We start from the raw sequence: 23,079 nt of genomic DNA, 5'->3' as shown, positions 1-23,079 counted from the left end.
GAAAAAAAAAGTTTGAAAGCATTTTGAGCAAAATAGTTTTGAAAAAAAATTGTTTTAGTATGCTTTTAAAGGAATTTTTAATCAATATTTTTAAAAAAAATTGTAAAAAAAAATTAAAAATGATTTTCAAATATCCTCTCTTTCAACCTGACGTTATTTTAAAATAATATGCATCTAAAAATTATCCTTAAATGTTTAACCATTAGTTACTAACTAACTATCAGAAAATAATAGTTTTCACTTGGTTAGTCAAGTTAAGTAAATGTATCTAGTTAGTTTTTGACTAAAATGGATTACTTAACCTGATCACTATAATTTTCATATTTTTTGCCAGACTTATGATGATGCATTGATATAAGCATCTGAAGTCTAGGTAATAGGTCCTACGCATCTCACACCGTTCATTTGAATACACAATCAAGGTTGACCTAGTGTGTTTGTGAGATGTTCATTACCTATATCTATAGGATGTGTTTTTATGAGTGTGATCTAGACTAAGGCCAAAACATATTTTAAAATATAAGTAATTTTTGGAAACATACTCTTAAATAATTTTCCTAGAATTTGCAAGCCATATGAAAGTTATTTTGAAGATAACAATCCTAATCTATCACACACATTCCTAGTTTTCATCTTAAGGTGCTAAATTCAAGTTTGGATAATGGTTATTAAATATGCCAACCAAATTTGATTTTGACTCAACATATATAGTTAAGTTCAATATCTCCTTTGGCTACATAATCTCTTACAAAATGATGTTTAACTTCTATATGTTTGGTTCTTGAATGATGCACTGGATTTTTGGTTAAATTTATTGAACTTATGTTATCAATAAAGAATTTTGTATATTTATAATTTAAGTTAAAGTCTTGTAATATGTGTATCATCCATAATAATTGTGTTACACATTCACCCTTAGCTATATATTCTGCCTTAATTGCAAATAAAGAAACACAATGTTATTTTCTACTAAACTAGCTGACAAGTGATGGTCTAAATAATTAGCATCTACCACTTATACTTTTTCTATCTAATTTATGCCAGCATAGTCTGAGTCAGAATATTCTAACAGGTTAAAATTAGTTGTTCTAGGGTACCACATTCATATATTTTATGTACCTTAGCACAGGTTTGATATCTAGACATATATTAACTACAAATAGTATATCAAGTCAACTTGTAGTTAGGTATAACAAACTACCTATGATACTTCTATAATACTTTAGGTCTACTGGTGTTTCATTGGGATCACTATCTATATTTTTATTTATTGTCATGAGTGTTTTTATTTCTTTAGAATTATCCATTCTAAATTTTCTAAGCAATTCCTTTGTATATTTTTCTTGATTTACATAATTACCTTCATTAGTGTGTTTAATTTGTAAGCTTAAGAAGAAAGTTAATTTACCTGTTAAACCTATTTCAAATTCTTGTTCCATTAGGTTTATAAATTCATGTAGAAAGTCTGAGTTTGTAAATCTAAAAATTTTGTTATCGACGTAAACTTAGGTGATAAAAATATCGGATTCAAAGGTTTTTACAAATAAGGTTGGATTAATTCGACCTTGTTTGAATTCTTTTAAAATCATACGAGTGGATAATCGTTCATACCAAGTCACAGGTGCTTGTTTTAGACCATATAAGTTTTTTTTTATATTTGAATACATAATTAAGGTATTCTAAATTTTCAAATCCAGGTGATTGACCTACATATACTTCTTTTTTTATTAACTTATTTAAGAATGTTGATTTGACGTCCATTTGATAGAGTTTAAATTTTTTATGAGATACATAACTTAATGACATTCTAATGGATTCAATTTTGGCTACTGGGGCATATATTTCATCATAGTCAAGTCCCTCTACTTGATTAAAACCTTAGCTACTAGTCTAGCCTTATTTTTGACAATTTCCTCCTTTTTATTTAATTTATTCCTGAATATCCATTTGGTTTCAATGAATTTTTTATTTTTGGGTAGAGGAACTAAGTCTCATACTTCGTTTCTTTCAAATTAGACTAGTTCTTCCTACATAGTAATTATTCAGTCTAAGTCAAGTAAAGATTCTTCTATTATTTTAGATATTAAAAATATTTAACTTAAGTTTCTATATAATGATTTAGTTTGAACACTTAGTTCTAGATCATCTATTATTTGTTTAATTGGGTGGTCTGAGCTGATTCTTATTGTTCTAGATTCAATTTGTGTCTGATCATTTTCTTGTGGCTGATTTTGTTTATCGTCGTATTCGTCTACTAGATTTATATTTTCACTTGCTCCCTCTAGATTAGTTCTAGCTTTAACGAAATCAATTGGTTGGTATTGAGGTTGAGTTAGAGTTGGATTCTTTAGGGTTAGTAATTTCATCAAATTTTATATTAGTTATTTCCTCAATTCTTAGAGTAGTTTTATTGTAAACTCTATATCCTCTATTATTTAGGGAGTATCCTATAAAAATTTTATTTTCTATTTTTGAAGATAAATTTTCTTAAATATCCTTTTATATTTAATATGTATTCAAATATAATAAAAGGAATATATATTATTTAATTAAATATTCTATAAATAAAAAATATAGATTAACGATCCCACGAATATGAAAAGAAATATATATAAATATATAGATGTAAGTATATGATGGATAACTAAGATTTTACTAAATCCATCTCTCGATCTAATTATTCAATTATTTAATAGGATTAAAAAAAAATCCTCCATCACCGACACCCTTATCGAATTCTCCCGAAATTATCATCCATATTATTCCACCCCAATACATGTTTATTCCCGAAAACACTTTTATTAATGGACTTTGTTTTTTTTTTACTGTCTTTATTAATGAAATCATCTCTGCTCTCCTCCACCGCTTTCGCTGAATTAAATTTCGTCCTCTGAAGTAATCACGGCGTGCGACTCATCAATGGAAGAGAAAAGAGGCCTTGCTTCCTATTTTCTACTGTGAACTCCGCCCTTGTCGTCCGTCGAACGCTCGCTTCTCTCCTCTTTCGTCCACACTGCTTCTTCCATCCTCTTTCTCTTTGCGAGTGACCACAAAGAGCGGCCATATCCCTAATAAACCCTAAACTCTGAAATTTTCATTTTGATCTTCTGCTTTCGGATCAGAGTAGAGATTGGAAAGTTCACCTTTTGTTTTTTGCCTTAATTTGCAACTTGAGACCTGATAAAGGTTTCTAGACCTTGGGGTAAGCCACTGAGTCAACATCTTTCTTCTCCATATGTTCCTCTGCAGACTCGGTGGCTTGGTAAAGTACCACCACTTCCACCACCACCGAGGTGTTCGACGATATTCGTCAATGAATCCAGTGCCGCTCTTTTACACGGGTTCCACAAGGTCGGACGAGCACGTCGAGCTCCCTAGGAGGCTACAGAGATCAGAGAGGAAGCCGCTCGTGACCGGCATAACCGAGCTTAAAAGGACAAAGAGGGCCGAGAGGAAAACGAAGCAAGAGGTGCGCGAGATCACGCTGCGGCCGCCCGACAATGGCCTTCTGGTCAGGAGATTGGTTCCCGTGGCGCACGAGGTTCATCGCTCGTGGCAGGTGCTGTTCAAATGCGCTTCCAGGGTTTTGGAGCAAGTCGGTGTTCACGCGTGCAGGTATTCTGTAAATAAAGATGAGGGCTTTGGTGCTATCAAGTTTTAGACTCGCTTTCAAGATTGTTAATTCGCTTGCAAATCGCTCGCAATTCTGCAGAGTGTGCGGAGAAGTTCACGTAGGAGGAGCTCCTCATCTGATACGCACTTGTGATGTTGCCGGAAGCATGCCCAGCAAAGAACACAGTTGGGTAAGAGGAGGGACCGAGCATGTTCTTCCTTCGGTCGAGTCGTTCCATCTGTACGACAGATTGGGGAGGGCGGTCTCGCACGAGGAGCGGCTAATGGTCGACAGGATTCCCGCCGTCGTAGAGCTATGCATCCAAGCAGGCGTGGATGTTCCAGAGTATCCGACAAAGAGAAGGATCTACCCTGTTTACAATGTTGCAGGAAAGTTGATTGATTTTGAACGGAAGTTTCCTCGCGATTATTCTAGCGGAATAGACATACAAACGCATGGTTTTTGGGAGAAGAGGAAGAAGAACAACAACAACCAAAAGGAACGCGAATCAGAGTCATTTGCATTTGCAGAAGATGCACAAGGTTCGTTCTACTTATGTGTTTGTCAAAATGCCTCCCGTAGTTTGGATCGTCGCATTGGCCATTTGCATATCAGATTCAGCATTCTGCTGGCTCATCGATTTTCTTGTGGCATTTCAGAGATCGCCACACGAGGCATGGAAGCATGGGAGAGGCTGCAGTCCGGCGTTTCAGAGCTGATGACGAAGTACCCGGCTCAAACATGCGGGTTCTGCTCGGAAGTCCAAGTGGGAACGAAGGGCCACCGGGCGCGGATCTGCCAAGCTTACAAGCACCAGATGCGAGACGGACAACACGCGTGGCAGGAGGCGACGGTGGACGATCTCGTGCCGCCGGTTTACGTCTGGCATGTTCCCGATCCCCGCAGCGGCACGCCGCTCGGGGACGAGCTGAAGAGGTACCTCGGAAAGTTGCCAGCTGCGGTGGAGCTGTTTGCTCAGGCTGGTGCCGGCGTCGGCGAGGCTTATCGAGGGATGATGAGAGAAGACGTGTGTGTGCCGGAATTGGACGAAGAGAGATTAGTGGTCTGAAACTTCAATGCTAAATCTTTTTATTTGTGTGTTCTTAGTAACGCTGTTGGTCAACATTATGCTATTGTAGGTTAAATGACAATGTTTAATAATTAGATATGTATTTTCGAATTTTTGTGAATATATATATTATATATTTTATTATTTTATATTATTATTGTTTGTCATTTTATGTCAAATCAAATCGAATTCAAACCGGACCGTTCAATTGGATTTAAAGGTTTATTTTGGCTCATCGTCGATGGGTCAGGGCAGTTGGATCCCTAACTGCTCCCCTCTACCGTTCTCTTCTCTCGCCGTCGCCGTCGCCGTCGCCGTCGCCCCTCCGATCTCACCTCCATCTCCTGGTTCTGCACCCTAGCTAGCGCGTTCGTGGCTCCAGATCGGGCTTCCCTTGGCTTCGCCGTACCCAGGTATCCCTTTCCGTTTCCATACGCCAGTTGAAGCATCCTTTGCAATGCTTCTAGTCTATTGAATCTCTGGTCGTACAAAGACATTCTCGGTGCTCGCCGCCTTTTGGGCCTAATATTCTTTGTTTCTACAATTGATTCGAACAGATGTTGTGTTCCGCTCTGGGTATATGTGATGCTCCGACGATGTCGGGTAAGGACACGGATTGCTCCTGCCTTTCTCCTACGGAATTTGGGTGCCAGATTTGTTAATGTAGGTATAAATACTGATTACTGATTCTGGAGAGGTTGTGGTTATATTAAAGTAGTGTCTGCAATATTGTAACCATCGATGTAATTAGGTTACGCTTTCAGTTATTAGGAAATGCCCCAATTTATTGGTTTGAGCAGCCTCTAATGATCAAGTTTATTAAAATGGAGGGGCAGATTTCAATTTAAGGCATTCGAGGCCAAACCTTCATGGATTTTGTGAGAAGACACCTATGTTGGGCAATTAAACATTGGCAACTGAAGTAGTTTGCACAATGGGGGAAAACTGGAATCGGATCTCATGACCTGGGAGTTCTGATGTCTAGTTCTGTTAGTAAACCATTTTTTAGCTTAAAATTTTAGGAAAAGGCTCAATGTACATGGAAGTAGTTTAGACATGGCTCTGTCAAAATAGTTTCAATAGTCGAAACAAACACGACATGATGCCAACCATTCACAACATCAATCTTGACTTAGGAGTCGAAGATGCATAATATATAGAAATTATACCAGCCAATATAGTATTCCCTGTGAGTTTATACTTTTTTTTGACGACATGGAGAGAATCATAGTCATAAATGATATATAGGATCATTCAGTGAACTAGGGAAAAAATGGGAATGGAAAAACTGGATTGCCACTTACTAATTGTTGATCTTGCTTGCACTACATGTTGATGCAAATTTTCTTCCTTTTAACCTTTATCTAACTGATTTTATTATGTTATCATTAAGTCAACAACTTTCATATATTTAAGATCCACCACAATATAATGGCTGCTTAAGGACTCTATCGCATGCTTTCTCTTAGTCAATTAAAGTCATACACAAATTATCCTTCTATTCACTATGTTTCTCCATTAATTGTATTTTTATTTAAATATTATTTGTTGTTTATTCCCCTAAAATATAACCGAATTGATTTCCAGAAATGTCTGTTTGATATCTTATTCTTCTCTCAATAACTCTTTCCTCTAATCTTGTGCAAGCAAGATGAAATTTCTTATAGTCATTTGCATTCTTAATATTTGAGAGGATGGTTATCCCTTGTAAAAAAATTAATTTTCTTATATTCATGCTCCTCAGTTAAGTTTCTATAACAGTAGATTCCTTCTATTGGTGTCACAATTACAGTGATGCTTATTTTTCTATTTCCTGAAAAGAGACCACAAAAATAATTGTCAATGAGGAATGTGAGTGTCTGAACTAACTCTTTATTTCAGTTTTTCTTTTTTTGTATAAAAGAATTAAATGCTAAAAGCCGTTTCTTTTTTACAAAGTAAAAGAATACAACTAAAAATTAGGAGAGGGAAAACTGAATAAACCAAATATCAAGTCAGTGTATTGATCATAGGGTACAGAGTTCAATGTAGTGATGATCTATTTTGCAAAATGATTGAAAATATAGGCATCAGCATTCAACATTTCTTTTGGGAAATACAAGCATTGGCAATGGTGGATTTTCATATTCTATTTATAAGATCGAGTAGGTTCTCCCTGGAAATCCATATGTTGGCTGTTTGCAATATGTATGCAGGTTTAGAAGTTCGAAGGCTTGCATGTTGAGAGAAACATGAAAATCTCAAGAAGGATTTTTTTTCTTGAACCACATATATAGGTGTGTATCAGTGTATCATTTACTCTTATCTTTTTACAAGATACAGGCATTAGCAATTCTTTTTAAACTGGATGCTAATGATGGCCTCTCAGTGTAAAGGCTGATGGTTGGATCATTACAAGCTTAGGATATTGAGAAGAGTGACTCTATTTTGGATTAGTCTTCTAAACAAGCATTCTAATCCAGCTTCAATATCCTTGATGTTCTGCAATGTCTGGCTTTCTAGTTTCTGCAACATCCCGTGATTGGCTTCGGTATGCTCATGCTTCTCATCATCAGAAGCTACTTTTCTCTTGTGCAATGCCTTTGAGATCAGTGACCATCTTCCAGTTTTTGTTATGGGGCTTTGTACGGTCAAGAAGTTGAAGATGGATTGTAGTAGAGAAAGAGTGATCTCTCTTGCTTCCTTCCATGTCTTTATCACATGGCATAGATCATTGTGTGCACAACATAAGACAAATCTGTCATTCATCTGCTTCCGTAATCTGATGCAATTCTTGATATCTTTCTTGCCCTTCCTGTCTGAACAAATTGGAGAATGCAATTTACTCTGGCAAACTGTTTCTCCGCCCCTTCTATGGACCATTTCAAGGTCTCTAATATACTCTTTTGTTGATATCATGCAATCCCTTGTGGTGCCAATCAAGTCCAACAGTCTGATGGAGATATCCAACTCTATTTCCACCCATCTGTTTTGTCGGCTATTGGAAAAGAGCTGGCTGCTGCTAGACAACTGAAGGAATTTATCAATGCATTCATGCAAGCATGCAAGGGCTTGCAATCCCTGACAAATCATTTGGGGTGTTCAATAGGATTCACCTACAATAGACTTGAGCTTCTGCAGTTGCTCTTGCACTTCAATATGATGGGGTGATCTCTTGCTTGTATGCTGATGGACCGGATGTGGGAAGGATGAGTTGGGATCACAGGAGAATCAACCATATTTGCGCTGTGAACTTGTGAAGCTTGCAGTACAATGAGCTTAGGAGTAGAAAGAAGCAGGATGCCAAGATGAGAATGATTGTTGAGCTCTCGCTATATATAGATCCGTTGGAGCAGATTGGAAGCACATGAAATCTTTCCAGCTAAGACCAACATGATATGTGAAGCATGGTGATTGGATCGTGTGTCCTTTTTGCTGAACAGGTCAATTTATTTCCTCATTTGAAATCAACTCATGACTGTATTCTATATATAACTGTCATTGAGATTCATGACACATATTTAAGCAGGTCAGATTTGGAATCTGGCAAGATGTTTTTGTATTTATATTTCTAAATTATGGACTAATCTCTGATGTGCAGCTGCCCTGTGTCTGTTTGTTAGGCCACATTTTGAAGACAAGATCAACCAATCAACTACATATCATGCAAATTTATTACCTATATGGTGGCGAATAGGTGCAGTAACTAACAACCAAACATGAAAACAAAATAAATGCATATTAGGTAGTCAAGCTATTGAGTTTGGAGACTTCCATTTTCCTTGAGGATATTCCTTCTCTCTTTGCAAGTTTAGAAATCATATTTGCAATAATATGTGAAGTTGTAAAGAAGCAAATGAAATGCCTCGTAGTTTCATATGAGATGAGCAACTACGGCTCATTATTTATAATGAGGTTAGTATATTTCCAGTTACTAATTTGTTTGTTTGACCCAATCTTCCAAAATGGCATGTCTATCGTATTCATAAGGATGCTGATAGATCTAAGTGGATATGCATGCTGAAACATGAACACCTTAAAGATGATGTCAAGAATACCTAGATATGTTAGGGTACAGGTTCAGTAAACAACACCTAACATGAAAAGAAAATGTGTGTACATGATTGGCAGTATAAAAGAAATGCATCCTTTGCCTAGACTGAACTAAGAATTCACTCACTGTGCTCTTATAATTCAGAAAAGGAGGGGTAAAATAGCTCTAAGCAGTATAATTTACATTTGCAACTTGTATACAAAATTTGGATTATACAACAACTCTAATCCTTCTTCAATGCACTCATGCTCTTCTTTATAATTCAGAAATAGTGTACTTTATTTAAGTGCAGCTATCTTTATTTAATTTTTTTTCTAATTATCTGCCAAAGAGAGTCTGGTTGTTGCAGTCCAGATTATCTCCATAGCTCACTCCCAAAATGTCACAATATCTCTTGTAGTATCCTATCCGGTCCCTTGATCCAGGTTCAACAATTCCTTTGCCACACTCCACCCCTCCATCGATGATTTCAGTGATGACACCGTATCCAGCAATCTCTCCGGCCTCTACATCTCTATCCGCCGGCTGCCATCTTCCGATGATTATATCATCGGACGACGACGACGGCGGTCTGGAGGACTGCGGAGTCATCCGGAGCCAACTGGCCTTCTTCAAGGAGATGGTTACATCCAGAGCCAAATACCTGTCTCTATTCTCCGGCTGCCATCTTCCGACCATTACATCATGAGGCGATGGTTTCGGGGACTGCGGGGTCATCCAGAACCAAATGGCCGTCTGGAAGGAGATGACCGGATCAGTCGCAACTAAGTCCGGGTGGCTGAGAAGATCCACCCCGATGGCTTCCCCAGCTGCTCCATAATTATAGTTGCTGCATAACGTTGGCGATTAAGTAAACGCTATTAATTTCTTAATGATAAGCCAAAGCATAATAAATTGAATGAGTGAGTAAGTACTAGGAGATCTGCATGGGTCCCTGTCCGTAGTACTTCTCGCCGGAGGCGCATGGCCACTTTGCGCTGGGCACGCAGTAGTCCGGTGGACTCCCTTGTTCTCTATGGAAGCAGTAACCCCCATGCGTACGGACCATCCGGGGCGCTAGGCCATCCTCCTGTTGAATTTATTTTCATTTTCCCCTAATTAATTAATTAATTGCTATTGTTTTGATCGATTATCCATGAACTTCTCAGGCGTCAACTGACCGGTGGTTTCGTGCGATGTCTGGCCGAAGAAGGCCGCGAGCTCCCTCTTCCGGACGGTGACGTCGCCGGTCGTCCCGAACCCAGGGAAGGACTCTGCGGCGGTGATGAACGCACGGTACGTGTAGAAGCCACTGGCGGGGCAGTTGCGGTCGTCGCGGTGCGGCAGCATCCGGTTGAAGTCGGAGAGAGTTAACAGCCCATCTAATTCCTGTGCGTGGCTGTGCGGCCGCGTCAGGAAGAAGATGAGCGAGAAGAAGAAGAGGAGGAGGAGCTTCATGTGTGACAGGGCTGTCGAGAAGTGCCCTAGACTACAAAATATGCGTCCTGTTTCTCAAGAAGAATTTTATCTGTTTTAAACCGGGTGTTTTGGATTAAGTTTTGTCTTTAACATTAAAAAAACTTAATTCTATGTAGTTAAAACATAGTTTTGGATATGAAAACAAATTATGATGCATATTTTGAAAATAAAATGAAATAAAACAAGTCTAAATTGTACTGCACTAGAAGTCAATCAGTCAAAGCCAGCGGTGGAAAAAACTTGGAAATATTTTTAATTTTTTTTTTCATTCTTTTCTTTATTAAAAGAAGATCGTTAATTCGAAGAGTGCGTAGGTCCGGTGCCAATTAACTTAATTGATAAGAGTCTTTGAAAATCATTAAGTTTAAATTCGTCATAATCTAATTATTATCTACTTGAGAGTGCTTAAATGTTTCCAAAATTATATATTTTTAGAAAAACAATCAACGCTCAAACTCTTTTTTTTTTTATTATAAGAGAGGAGTCAAAGTATTCACATGGAGTAAAACATCGAAGCGACACAGTGTCAAGCATGTGAAAACAAGAGAGAAGTCAAAGTCAATAAGAAGAAAATGTACACAGAACTTAAACATGTAACTGACGCAAAGTCAAACTTGTAGGTTGCTCCATGCCTTAATGATGGAAAAAAGTAATAAAATACCTGCATTTTTCAATTTCTTTCCATTGTTAAAATTAGATAAACATATGTATAATTATTTAATTTAAAGTATTTTGCTTTTTTAATGGATGATAATGGCACAACTTTAAAATCCATAAATATCAGTAAATGTTTGTTCTCAAAACCTTTCAAAGTGTCATTCACCTCTCATTCCTATGTTTCCTTTTTTTTATGCCAATTGAACAATAGACTTAACTAGTAATCTATCTTTATACACATTTTGATCTGACTTAAACTAAATTAAAATATTTTAATTTGGCTCCTATCATTCTCAATAAACTGATAAATATAATTGCACTCACCCTTTCGAGACGGAGCTACAAACACGAGAAGCCAACAAAAAGTAATAACAGATCAATCATTTTCACATGACCGCCTTTGTTAATAACACAACCTGAATTCATTTCAGAAAAGATCGTCAGATCGAAAAACTAATGACACAAACACACTTGTTCCACCGATCGAACATTGCATCAGTGGAATACACAAAAGAACGTGGCAGTATTTTTCGACTCTTACACGTCTCTTTATTTGCTAAAGATTGCAGCGAAACAAAGAAGAAGCTGGATCCACCGCATCCGCAAGCTGGATCCTAATGCGATGCCTGCATCAAATGCAATTTCTGAGAAATTAATATAAATACATTATCAATCAACTAGACGCGTAGAAATCAAGCGATTAGCATACCATAAGTCAAGCCTTCATGTAAGCTTATGCAGTAGTATCACTAGACGATAACGAACACAATCAACTAGACCAAAATGAACACAAACGTTTATTTTAGTAGAGACAACTCAGCACTCACTTGCATCATCTCCTATTCCATTATTCAGATTTCTGAATGTTCTATTAATCATTAACTATTTATCATCCTGATATAAATTCTGATATGGTCTTGGCGCAACGGTAAAGTTGTTGCTTTGTGGCCAAAAAGGTCACGGGTTCAAATCTTGAAACCAGCCTCTTGCAAAAAGCAGGGTAAGGCTGCGTACAATGGATCCTTCCCCGAGACCCCGCATGGTGGGAGCTTCGTGCACCAGGCTGCCCTTTTTATATAAATTCTGATATGGGGGATGGAGAAACACTTTCTCCATGATATAGTGTAATTTACTATGAATATTGAGGTTTGTGGAAGTAGTTTGGGCTTATCTCAATTCACCGATATGGTAAAAGAAAAAACTTCAACAAACTCAAAACTTTTGCAGCAAGCAAAAGGTCAACCATTTAAAAAACGAAGTCATGCTTCAGAATTATTTTTTCTAACAGATTTATGCTTTCTCAAGTTCTGACAACAGGAATATGCATCTGATGATTCTTCCTAAAGAGCATTCTTTGCATGTAACCTTCCATCTCTTACTTATTCTGAACTGCTAGTTTATTATAACTCCAATGGATTTACTTTGCCATCACTGGGTGGAAGCCAAAAAAACAAAACAGCTTAGGGCAATTTATTAAATGTTAACGGACAAATGGTGACATTTTTCTCAATTGCAGCAGTAATTTGCATAATGAGGAACCAATAATTATATGCATGGCATGTAGATTATTAACCAAACTTTCTTCTGTAGGGAAAAAACAGCCATAGACAAATAACACAATAACAGGGACATTTGCATTTCTCACTAACTGTAACATATACCAACATGCTCCAGGGGTATGAGCATTGGCGACCATGTCATAGAAAGTACAAAAAGGAATATAATACATACACAAACAAAAGGGAAATTGTAGATGAATTATGTTATTAAGGCATGCTTGTACTATAATACCTTGTCTTCAGGCACATGATCATGTGAGTGATCTCCATGCCCTTCCCAAGGATGACGCCAACCCTGAATAAGTGTTTGTACAACAGTTATATTGAGATGACCAAGGTATAGGATGATATTCATAGTAAGGTAATTTACCAAGACTACTGGTCCATCTTGCTTGGCCCTATAAAGAATCCAAAACCTGCAAAGGAATGTATATTCACATGGATCATCATGGTTATGTTTGAAAAAAATGAAAGCATTATTTAGAAAAACCAGCATTTAAAAGACATTTTTTCAATCTCAAAGGCATTTATAATTCATATGGCCAAGTACACTTGCCATGTGATGCAGTAGGGATGTCGTAGCGACTCAAATATCTAGTAAATCAATTCAGTAGCTGGCACATTGTAGTTAGTTCCCTTGCTTAGTGCGATCTTTTCCATAAGTAATGGATAGTTTAGCCTAACATCTACATAGGGTAGCTGGTGTATTTTATTTTTATGTAATGCTCTGTTCATGATCGATCTTTTCCCTCATTTACTTCCTCCTTCCCCTCTCTTCTCCTTTTTCCCTTCCCTTTATCCCACTGCCCTGTTCCTCATTCTGTAAGAACAGTGTCTGCTTTTTTATGTTAATGGAATAGTATGCTTCCTCTTTCAATGTCTCTTCCCTCTCATATCCTCTTCTCTTCCCTTTCTCCTTCTATCTTATTCTCTAATTTCTGTCCTATATCACTATGCTTTTGTAAAGATGGGCATCAATGCTATAAATGAAATATTTTCCTTCTATTCATAGCTCATGAAAATATCTATTACATAAAAAAACATAAATCAGCAGGTAATTTTCATATATATATATATATATATATATATATATATATAGTCAATAATTTAACATGATCAATTGAGATGTAATGTTTAATAAAGCTCAGCATCACACGAAGGAAATTAAAGGAAGGAATGACACTCTTAAGTCTTGATATAAATAGCTGGTCATGCATGCTTAGATGAAAATGAAAAAACAACTTATTAGGTACTAGAAAAGGTGACATGTTTAAGGATTGCACATTGAAAAGGCTCTTAAATCATGTGTGGTGAATAATAATAAAATGAACTTCTCCTTAACAGCATATTTAGTATTTACATACAAAGTGAGACAAGACTAACCTGCCACTTGCTACTGCGAACAAAAATTAATCACTAATATAACTAAGATATCAGACAAGGATACCAACTTTTGGGGATATCAAAAATTTAATTTCAACTGCAAAATGTGCATTATTTATTTGTTTTTTTATATGTTTGCAAGAGAGTTAAGCAGAAATGGTGAAAATGTGTAAAGCTGACTTCACAGAATTTCAACAATAGATCTCTAGATTGCCTGAGTAATTTCAACTGCCTGACGATTTAAATATGTTCCGCTACAAGTATAGAATGATCTACCTTTTACCTAACACAGATCTTCTACCAGACACAGATCAAATGTAGTTTTCCAAAATCATTCAGTAATCAGATAAAAATTGGCCAAAGAAATGGTGTATCAATCTGAAACCACGCTTGCACGAAGTTAACTGTACATTCTGACAAATTTCAACGCAAAAAACTCATGGATCCAAGTCATAATAGAGAAAATGCCACAAACATAACCCGAATGAATCGAGTGCTTTGGGGAATAATTTAGCTACCTGTATGTAAAATAAATAAATTCGCAAATTTCTTTGTTTGAGAAGCAAAAAATCAAGACTCCAATCCCCCGTGACTTTTAAGAATCGTAAATCAAAATCTATAGTTTCTTCAATCGGGATTCGTGATCGAGTATTCCATCGACCTTAACTTGAAGACTGACAACGAAATCTATCAATTTAGCAAGGAAAGAGCGCCACTACAGATCATGACCAAATTCGAATGGGCAACAGCCAACAGACAGAGAAGACGAGAGGAGGAGATGGATTAGGGCTTAGATTACCACATAACGGCGCAGAGGCCCTTCCCGGCGGCGGTGTGCCATCGTTTTGGGTGGTGGATGGTGAAACCCTTGTAGGTGGTGCTCCCGCCATGCCCTCCGCCGCCGCCCATCACTTCCCCGTCTCCCAATCTGATCTACTGCGCGAGTTCTATTGGTTCAAGGGGTTGAGTACTCGTGTTCGTATAAAATTAAATAATGTTAATCACAAAAATATTTTAATGGGAAAGTATTAAAAAATATTAATAATTTGTTTTCAATAATTTAAGGCTTTATTAATGTTAAAATACATTTAATTTTTATTTTATTTTATCATCAAAATCCATTTGCTTAAAAAAATTAAAACAAATAAATGTTATAAATGATATATTATATATATATAGTACATACTTGCCAAAAAGGTAGATTCGTTAAACTCTTGGAATTTCATTACATATTCATATAATTAGTAATTATTCTCCATTATTTTAGTTGAAATTATATTTTTAATCAAATTAGTCAATAATTTAAACTACATTGGAGTTATCTAAATGAGGAGAAAATTGCAAGTTTAACATTAATACGATAAAAAAAGTATTTTAGATTGTACAATGATCTTAAATGCAAATTTAAAACTAAATAAGTACTACATTGCCTTTGTGCAGGTTGATGTAAAGTTTCCAATAAAATTTATTATCAATTTTTAAGGAGTATAAATATATCTCATTAGATGTCTAATTTCTTTTATGCAAAAAGTTACTGTAATAGGATAATGCTTCCTGATTCGGTAGTAAGAGTGGACCTCCCCTTTCTTGCAAAGTCAACGCCAAGGGGAAGTCACCGGAACAGCCGCCCACCCAGAGGAGAGTGTGGTCCGACCGGACGGATGGCCGTAGACGGTCGGTCCGATTGGACTGCCGGCCGGCCGATGGAATCGAGTACCCGGAGGGGCCCGGCCGGCTCGCACTTGTAGTTGGGAGGCACCCTGTCAAATCGGGGTTCCGACGCTCAGTTAAAAAGGTCATGGACCGAGCTGACCTTTTGACCGACCGCAGTCATAAAGCACCCCTGTTTGTTAGTCTTCACAAAGCACAAGTAAACCACTGCGGATGTCCGGTCGGATGTTTAGGTATCTGTCCGCTCGGACTACAAGTTTGGAGCAAAGGAAAAGGCCAGAGGATTTCTTTCTTTGACTACCTGTAGGTTTCACGTGTGTGCCATGCTCCAAATCTTGTGACAGGGGATTCTGCTGTCCCATCGAGGGCATGCTTTGACTGTAGCGATATGGGTCAGGTAAACTTTCTGACAGCCGCGTACCTAGGAAAGGACAGGTAAGCTTTCTGACAGCCGCATACCTAGGATAGGACAGAGGACACTTATGCACCTTGGTACGCGTGCCCAAACCTTTCACAGCTCTATATAAAGCACCTCAGGTTTCATCGACAGAGGATGCTGGTACGTACTCTGAGACTTCTGGAGCCACCTTGTTCATCGTGATTTACCTGACTTGAGCGTCGGAGGGTCGTCGCTGGGAATCCCCTTCCCGGCTCGACTTCTGTGCAGGATAGCCGGAGCATCTCGACACTAGTTGGAGATCTACATCAGCGAGCCTTGGAGCGCCACGTGCCCAGCGTCTGTTGACTTCTGGTTCGGACAGGATCAAATATTGATATGACAACACACGGTGACGCTTTCAACAGAAGAACTCGACGCCCTGGTCGAGATAAGGGCCGCCAAACTCATAGAGCAAAAACAAAAAGCATCCGCCGAGCGGGCGGAGCAGCAAGCAACATCTGCGTCTCATGGCCGAGCGGAAGCACCTCAAGCCACCGTCGCATTTCACCGAGCCTTGTTTCGCACTCCTGAAGCTGCACCAGCTCGAAGAGATAGAGGCTCCTCTTCAGATGAAATGCCAAGGCGGGATGACAGAAAGGGGAAAGCTCCCCGAGCGGACTCCTCCCCCGAGCGGATCAATCGTCAATTTTCGGAGGTTATCCTACGAGACCCTCTGCCCAAGCACTACGTGCCTCCGACGATCGGCGAATACAATGGAACAACGGACCCGGATGATCATCTGGGTAAGTTTGATAATACAGCCACGCTCCATCAATACACTGATGGAGTGAAGTGCCGCGTCTTTCTTACCACTCTCTCGGGATCGGCTCAACGGTGGTTCGGTAGGCTGCCGGACGGATCCATCACAAGCTTCAAGGACTTCCGAACGGCCTTCCTCCACCACTTCCCTAGCAGTCGGCGTTATCAGAAAACAAGTGTTAGCTTGTTCGCCATCAAGCAAGAACCAAAAGAATCGCTTCGAGCTTACATCCAGCGATTCAACCAAGTGGCGATGGATATCCCAACGGCCACATCGGAGACGATGATGAATGCCTTCACGCAAGGCCTTGTGGATGGGGACTTCTTCCGGTCGCTCATCCGAAAGCCGCCCCGAGATTATGATCACATGCTACATCGGGCCAACGAATATATAAATGTGGAAGAAGCGCAAGCCGCTCGGAAAAAGGAAACTCCAGCCGAGCGCGCACCTGTTCATGCCGAGCGGAAACAGCACACCGCTCAGCAGCCACCCAGAGGACCGAGGGCCGAAGCAATTCGATCCCCTCACGTCAGATCGCACGTACAAGAAGTGGCTGCCGCTCGGCCCAAGCCAAAGAAGAGGTGGACCCCTATGTTCTGCAAATTCCACCAAACTTATACGCACAACACGAGGGATTGCCGAAGCCTTCCCTTTGTGTCCAATCCTGTTCCCCGGAGAGCCGAACGACAGTCTCCTCCCCTCGACAGGAGGCAAAGGACCCAGGAAGCCGACCGGAGCCGCATAGAGAGGCGACATCACCAGACGTCCGATCGGCATAGATCCCCAAGACAGGAGAGTCGCCGGACGTCCAGAGAACGGTCCCGACCGTCCGCTCGGGAGGAGGAAAATAGGAGCAATACTTCCCGGGGCGAAATCAACGTTATTGCTGGCGGACCGACCGGAGGAGATTCCAACCGAGCCCGAAAGGCGGCCGTCCAGCAGCTGCAGATCCACACGGTCGGCTGTAGCCAAGAACGGGCAAGTGGACCGGAAATCACTTTCGGGCCTGGAGACTTGGAAGGAGTAGAAGTGCCCCATGACGACGCGTTGCTCATTAAAGCGGTAATAGCAAATTACACTATTCATCGCATATTCGTTGACACAGGGAGCTCGGTCAACATCATATTCAAGAAGGCGTTCGATCAGCTGCAAATTGATCGAGCCGAGCTGCTACCCATGACTACCCCGCTCTATGGGTTTACGGGCAACGAAGTTCAGCCGGTCGGACAGATCCGGCTGGCCACCTCACTGGGGGAAGAGCCGCTCAGGAGGACCAGGACAATAAACTTCGTGGTGGTCGACTCTCCATCATCCTACAATGTCATTCTGGGACGACCGGCGCTCGGCGAATTCCGAGCGGTTGTTTCAACCTTCCACCAGAAGATAAAGTTCCCCGTGGAAGACAAAGTAGGAGAAGTGCGTGGAGATCAACTAGCAGCTCGGCGATGCTATATAGAGATGATCCGAGCAGAAGCTTCTTCCGCTCGGAAGGCCCCCCGAATCGAGGTACACGCCATAACCGAGAAACCTCCTGCTTTAATTTATGATGAAAAGGAGGAAGTTCAGATCCATCCGACCCGATCGGAGGCCACCACTTTCATCGCCTCGGATCTAGAGGAAAAACAGAAGAAGAAGCTGATCCAATGCCTCCAGCAAAATCATGATGTCTTTGTTTGGTCGACACACGAGTTGCCCGGAATTTCGCCGAGCCTAGCGCAGCATGAGTTGCATGTCCGACCTGACGCTCGGCCAGTGAAGCAGAAAAAAAGAGATTTTAGCGCCGAGCAGAATGCCATAATCCGGGCGGAAGTAGAGAAACTTCTGGAGGCCGGCCACATACGCGAGGTGCAGTTCCCGAGCTGGCTAGCCAACGTGGTATTGGTCTCCAAGCCGGGCGGCAAGTGGAGAGTTTGCATTGACTTTCGGGACTTAAACAAAGCATGTCCCAAAGATTTTTATCCTCTGCCCCGGATAGATCAGCTGGTGGACTCTACGGCCGGCTGTGAATTAATTTGCATGCTCGACGCCTACCAGGGCTATCATCAGGTACCGCTCGCCCGCGAAGATCAGGAAAAGGTTAGCTGACGGCATTTACTGTTACAACGTGATGCCGTTCGGATTGAAGAATGCCGGGGCCACCTATCAACGCTTGATGAACAAGGTTTTCAAGGAGCAGATCGGGCGGAATCTGGAAGTTTATGTTGACGACATTCTTATCAAATCCGTCCGAGCGGCCGATCTTTTCAAGGATATGGAAGAAACCTTCCGAACACTGCGCAAATATGGAGTCAAGCTGAATCCACAGAAGTGCCTGTTCGGAGCTAAAGGAGGGCGTTTCTTGGGGTACATAGTGACCGAGCGGGAAATCGAAGCCAACCCCGGCAAGGTGAAAGCTCTGCAAGACATGCTTCCTCCCAGAAACACAAGGGAAGTGCAACGGTTGACCGGTCGGATAACTGCTTTATCCAGATTCATCTCCAAAACTGCCGACCGGAGCCTGCCATTCTTCAAGATCCTGCGCAAGGCTACTAAGTTCCAGTGGAACGAAGAGTGTGACCGAGCATTTGAAGAGTTGAAAACATATCTGAATTCTCTGCCTATACTTGTCAAGCCGATCGGGGGTGAGTCACTTTATATGTATCTATCGTCAACTGAGCATGCTGTAGGCTCAGCACTGGTGAGGGCGAACGGTGAGGAGCAGCCGGTGTATTTTCTGAGCCATATTTTGAAAGATGCTGAATCTCGCTACACCGGGCTCGAGAAGTTGGCCTTTGCTTTGGTTCTAGCCGCTCGGCAACTTCGATCGTATTTCTTGGCTCACACAATCATTGTTCGGACGAACAGTCCACTCGGAAGAGTCCTGTTGAATCCAGAAGCGTCCGGACGGCTTATCAAGTGGACGACAGAATTAAGCGAGTTTGACATCCAGTACCAGCCCCGCTCGCCCAATCCTTGGCTGATTTTGTGACCGAAGTGCAGAGGCCAGAGCCGGAAGCTCTGTGGAGGATATATGTGGATGGGTCTTCCACTCGACTCGGAAGCGGGATTGGGATATTGCTTATCTCACCGCAAGAAGAAAAGATGCACCTATCCGTCCGGCTGGACTACAAGGCCACCAACAATGAGGCAGAGTATGAGGCCCTTATAGCCGGACTGCAGGCAGCACGGCATGTGGGAGCGGGCCGGGTGACACTCTATTCTGATTCACAGTTGGCCGCTCAGCAACTTTCCGGCACCTTTGAAATCAACTGTGTTCGGCTTAAACTCTACGCTGAGGCCTTTGAAAAACTCAAAGCTACTTTCCGAGAAGTGCTTATTCAGAAGATTCCCCGAACGGAGAACCAGGCGGCCGATGACTTGGCCAAACTCGCGAGCTCAATAACGTCGATCGCCATTCAGCAGCCAATTGAAAAAACGCTGATGGTGGCGCATGTCGACCGGATGCAAGGCCTCGCGTTTCCAAGTGACTGGAGGACACCTATTATAGAATTCCTCCGTTCGGGCACCACACCATCCGATGAATATGCAGCCCGGCTCCTCAGAAGAAGAGCCGGTCGGTTCACACTCATCGGAGATCAGCTTTACAAGAAAGCTTTCTCGCGTCCTCTGCTAAAATGTGTGAGCTCGGAGGACTCAGCTTACATCCTCCAGGAAGTACATCAAGGATCATGTGGAGGTCATCCGGGCGGACGCTCGTTAGCCAAGAAGATCCTCTTGGCCGGATACTTTTGGCCAACTTTACAAGCAGATGCCGCTCGGACAGTATCTACATGCCTTTCATGCCAGAAGTATCACAACTTCTCCCACCGACCGGCAGAGGAGATGAAGGCATCAACCATCTCATGTCCGTTCGATCAGTGGGGAATGGATATTGTGGGTCCATTTCCGATGGCGACCGGGCAGAGGAAATTTTTACTAGTGGCGGTAGACTATTTCTCCAAGTGGGTGGAGGCCGAGCCGCTGGCAAAGATCACTGAGCAAATGGTTAAAAAATTCATCTGGCAGCACATCATTTGTCGGTTCGGCATCCCTCGCCGACTGGTGTCCGACAACGGGCGGCAGTTCACAGGGAAGATGTTGGAGGATTGGTGCCAAAGCTACGGCATCGAGCAACATTTCATGTCCGTGGCCTATCCTCAGAGCAACGGTCAAGCTGAAGTCGCCAACCGGGAAATTCTTCGTATTCTGCGCGCTCGGCTCGACCATTTGGGAGGGAGTTGGCCGGATGAAGTGCCGAGCGTCTTGTGGGCTATCCGAACGACGCCAAAAGAAGGGACGGGAGTCACACCGTTCCATTTGGTATATGGCGGTGAGGCTGTCATACCGGTCGAAGTCGGCGTTGAGTCAGCCAGGATCCAGAACTATGATGATGACAACACCGAACGAAGAAACATGGAGCTGGACTTGGTAGAAGAGGAGAGGGCAAAGGCGTCCGTTCGGCTGATGGCGTACCGTCAGCGGATGAAGCAAAACTACAACCGGCGCGTAATTCCCAGATCGTTCCAAGTCGGCGATCTTGTCTGGAAGAAAGTCAAGCCGGTCGGCGACGTCGGCAAGCTTGAAGCGCCATGGGCAGGCCCTTTCAAAATCATCGAAAAGCTCCGCTCGGGCGCGTATTATCTGGAGGATGAGGACGGACGGCAGCTAGATAGGCCGTGGAGCGCGAACCACCTCCAGCCTTACCGGGCAGGGTGAAAGGTGTATCACTGTAAATCACCCTGTGTATTTCATTTTTCGACTAAATACTTGAAATGCAGAGATGAAAAGTCAAAGGAGCGAATATAAGGCATTATCATCGTAGCGCGAAGGCCCCCAGGCCGATCGGCCGGGAGGTTTATGTGGTTTAGACTTGTAAGCAAATAACCCGTGCCGTTCGGCCGGAGGTAAATGGGTGAGCCAAACGCTCGAAGATCGAAGGCCCCGTGCCCTTCGGACGGAGGTATATTATCCGAGCCAAAATACTCGATGAAGTAGATCCTGAGCCGTGCGGCCAGGAGGGCATTATCCAAGCTGGGGGAAAGGCAAAGAGCTGCGCCGAACGGAAGTGTCAAAATTAGCCTTGACGGCCGTCTAGCCCAGACGTTAAACCGTAGAGCCGCGCCGACCGGCTATAAATATCCGCGCCGACGAGCACCGTCGTTAAAGATCAAGAGACGAGCCGGCGTCTATAAACCCTCCGAGCGGAAGGCCGACGAGCACCGTCGTTAAAGATCAAGAGACGAGCCGGCGTCTATAAACCCTCCGAGCGGAAGACCGACGAGCACCGTCGTTAAAGATCAAGAGACGAGCCGGCGTCTATAAACCCTCCGAGCGGAAGACCGACGAGCACCGTCGTTAAAGATCAAGAGACGAGTCGGCGTCTATAAACCCTCCGAGCGGAAGACCGACGAGCACCGTCGTTAAAGATCAAGAGACGAGCCGGCGTCTATAAACCCTCCGAGCGGAAGACCGACGAGCACCGTCGTTAAAGATCAAGAGACGAGCCGGCGTCTATAAACCCTCCGAGCGGAAGACCGACGAGCACCGTCGTTAAAGATCAAGAGACGAGCGGGCGTCTATAAACCCTCCGAGCGGAAGACCGACGAGCACCGTCGTTAAAGATCAAGAGACGAGCCGGCGTCTATAAACCCTCCGAGCGGAAGACCGACGAGCACCGTCGTTAAAGATCAAGAGACGAGCCGGCGTCTATAAACCCACCGAGCGGAAGACCGACGAGCACCGTCGTTAAAGATCAAGAGACGAGCCGGCGTCTATAAACCCTCCGAAGGAAGACCGACGGGCACCGTCGTTAAAGATCAAGAGACGAGCCGGCGTCTATAAACCCTCCGAGCGGAAGGCCGACGAGCACCGTCGTTAAAGATCAAGAGACGAGCCGGCGTCTATAAACCCTCCGAGCGGAAGACCGACGAGCACCGTCGTTAAAGATCAAGAGACGAGCCGGCGTCTATAAACCCTCCGAGCGGAAGACCGACGAGCACCGCCGTTAAAGATCAAGAGACGAGCCGGCGTCTATAAACCCTCCGAGCGGAAGACCGACGAGCACCGTCGTTAAAGATCAAGAGACGAGCCGGCGTCTATAAACCCTCCGAGCGGAAGACCGACGAGCACCGTCGTTAAAGATCAAGAGACGAGCCGGCGTCTATAAACCCTCCGAGCGGAAGACCGACGAGCACCGTCTAAAGAGACGAGCCGGCGTCTATAAACCCTCCGAGCGGAAGACCGACGGGCACCGTCGTTAAAGATCAAGAGACGAGCCGGCATCTATAAACCCTCCGAGCGGAAGATCGACGGGCACCGTCGTTAAAGATCAAGAGACGAGCCGGCGTCTATAAACCCTCCGAGCGGAAGACCGACGGGCACCGTCGTTAAAGATCAAGAGACGAGCCGGCGTCTATAAACCCTCCGAGCGGAAGACCGACGAGCACCGTCAAAGATCA

General features: G+C 42.5%; 2 protein-coding genes and 1 long non-coding RNA gene across 4 annotated transcripts; 2 read left to right on the top strand and 1 right to left on the bottom strand.

The window, feature by feature from the left end:
* The first annotated feature begins 2,847 nt into the window (after positions 1-2,847).
* LOC121998629 (APO protein 3, mitochondrial-like) lies at positions 2,848-4,793 on the top strand. Its single transcript, XM_042553616.1, has 3 exons — positions 2,848-3,615; positions 3,713-4,155; positions 4,273-4,793. Exons 1-3 carry the CDS (start codon positions 3,236-3,238, stop codon positions 4,680-4,682), a joined length of 1,233 nt encoding a protein of 410 aa, XP_042409550.1. The 5' UTR covers positions 2,848-3,235; the 3' UTR covers positions 4,683-4,793.
* A 131-nt stretch (positions 4,794-4,924) lies between these two features.
* On the top strand, positions 4,925-10,327 carry LOC121998628. Of its 2 annotated transcripts, none has more exons than XR_006116545.1 (4): positions 4,925-5,095; positions 5,240-6,958; positions 7,051-8,104; positions 9,864-10,327. It is a non-coding gene; the product is annotated as an uncharacterized LOC121998628 (long non-coding RNA). The 2 variants fall into 2 exon arrangements; XR_006116544.1 differs by having other exon boundaries at positions 7,051-9,752.
* Positions 10,328-11,183: 856 nt separating this feature from the next.
* Positions 11,184-14,742, bottom strand: LOC121998627 (NADH dehydrogenase [ubiquinone] 1 beta subcomplex subunit 2-like). The gene is made up of 4 exons (XM_042553615.1): positions 14,572-14,742; positions 12,760-12,805; positions 12,622-12,684; positions 11,184-11,456 (listed from the first exon to the last, which is right to left on the bottom strand). Exons 1-4 carry the CDS (start codon positions 14,679-14,681, stop codon positions 11,445-11,447), a joined length of 231 nt encoding a protein of 76 aa, XP_042409549.1. The 5' UTR covers positions 14,682-14,742; the 3' UTR covers positions 11,184-11,444.
* Positions 14,743-23,079: the final 8,337 nt, after the last annotated feature.

This window comes from Zingiber officinale, chromosome 6A (genome assembly GCF_018446385.1).
Source record: "Zingiber officinale cultivar Zhangliang chromosome 6A, Zo_v1.1, whole genome shotgun sequence".
Taxonomy (NCBI): Eukaryota; Viridiplantae; Streptophyta; class Magnoliopsida; order Zingiberales; family Zingiberaceae; genus Zingiber; species Zingiber officinale.
The sequence above is the reverse complement of the archived record's forward strand: the minus strand, read 5'-3'. Positions and strand labels throughout refer to the sequence as shown.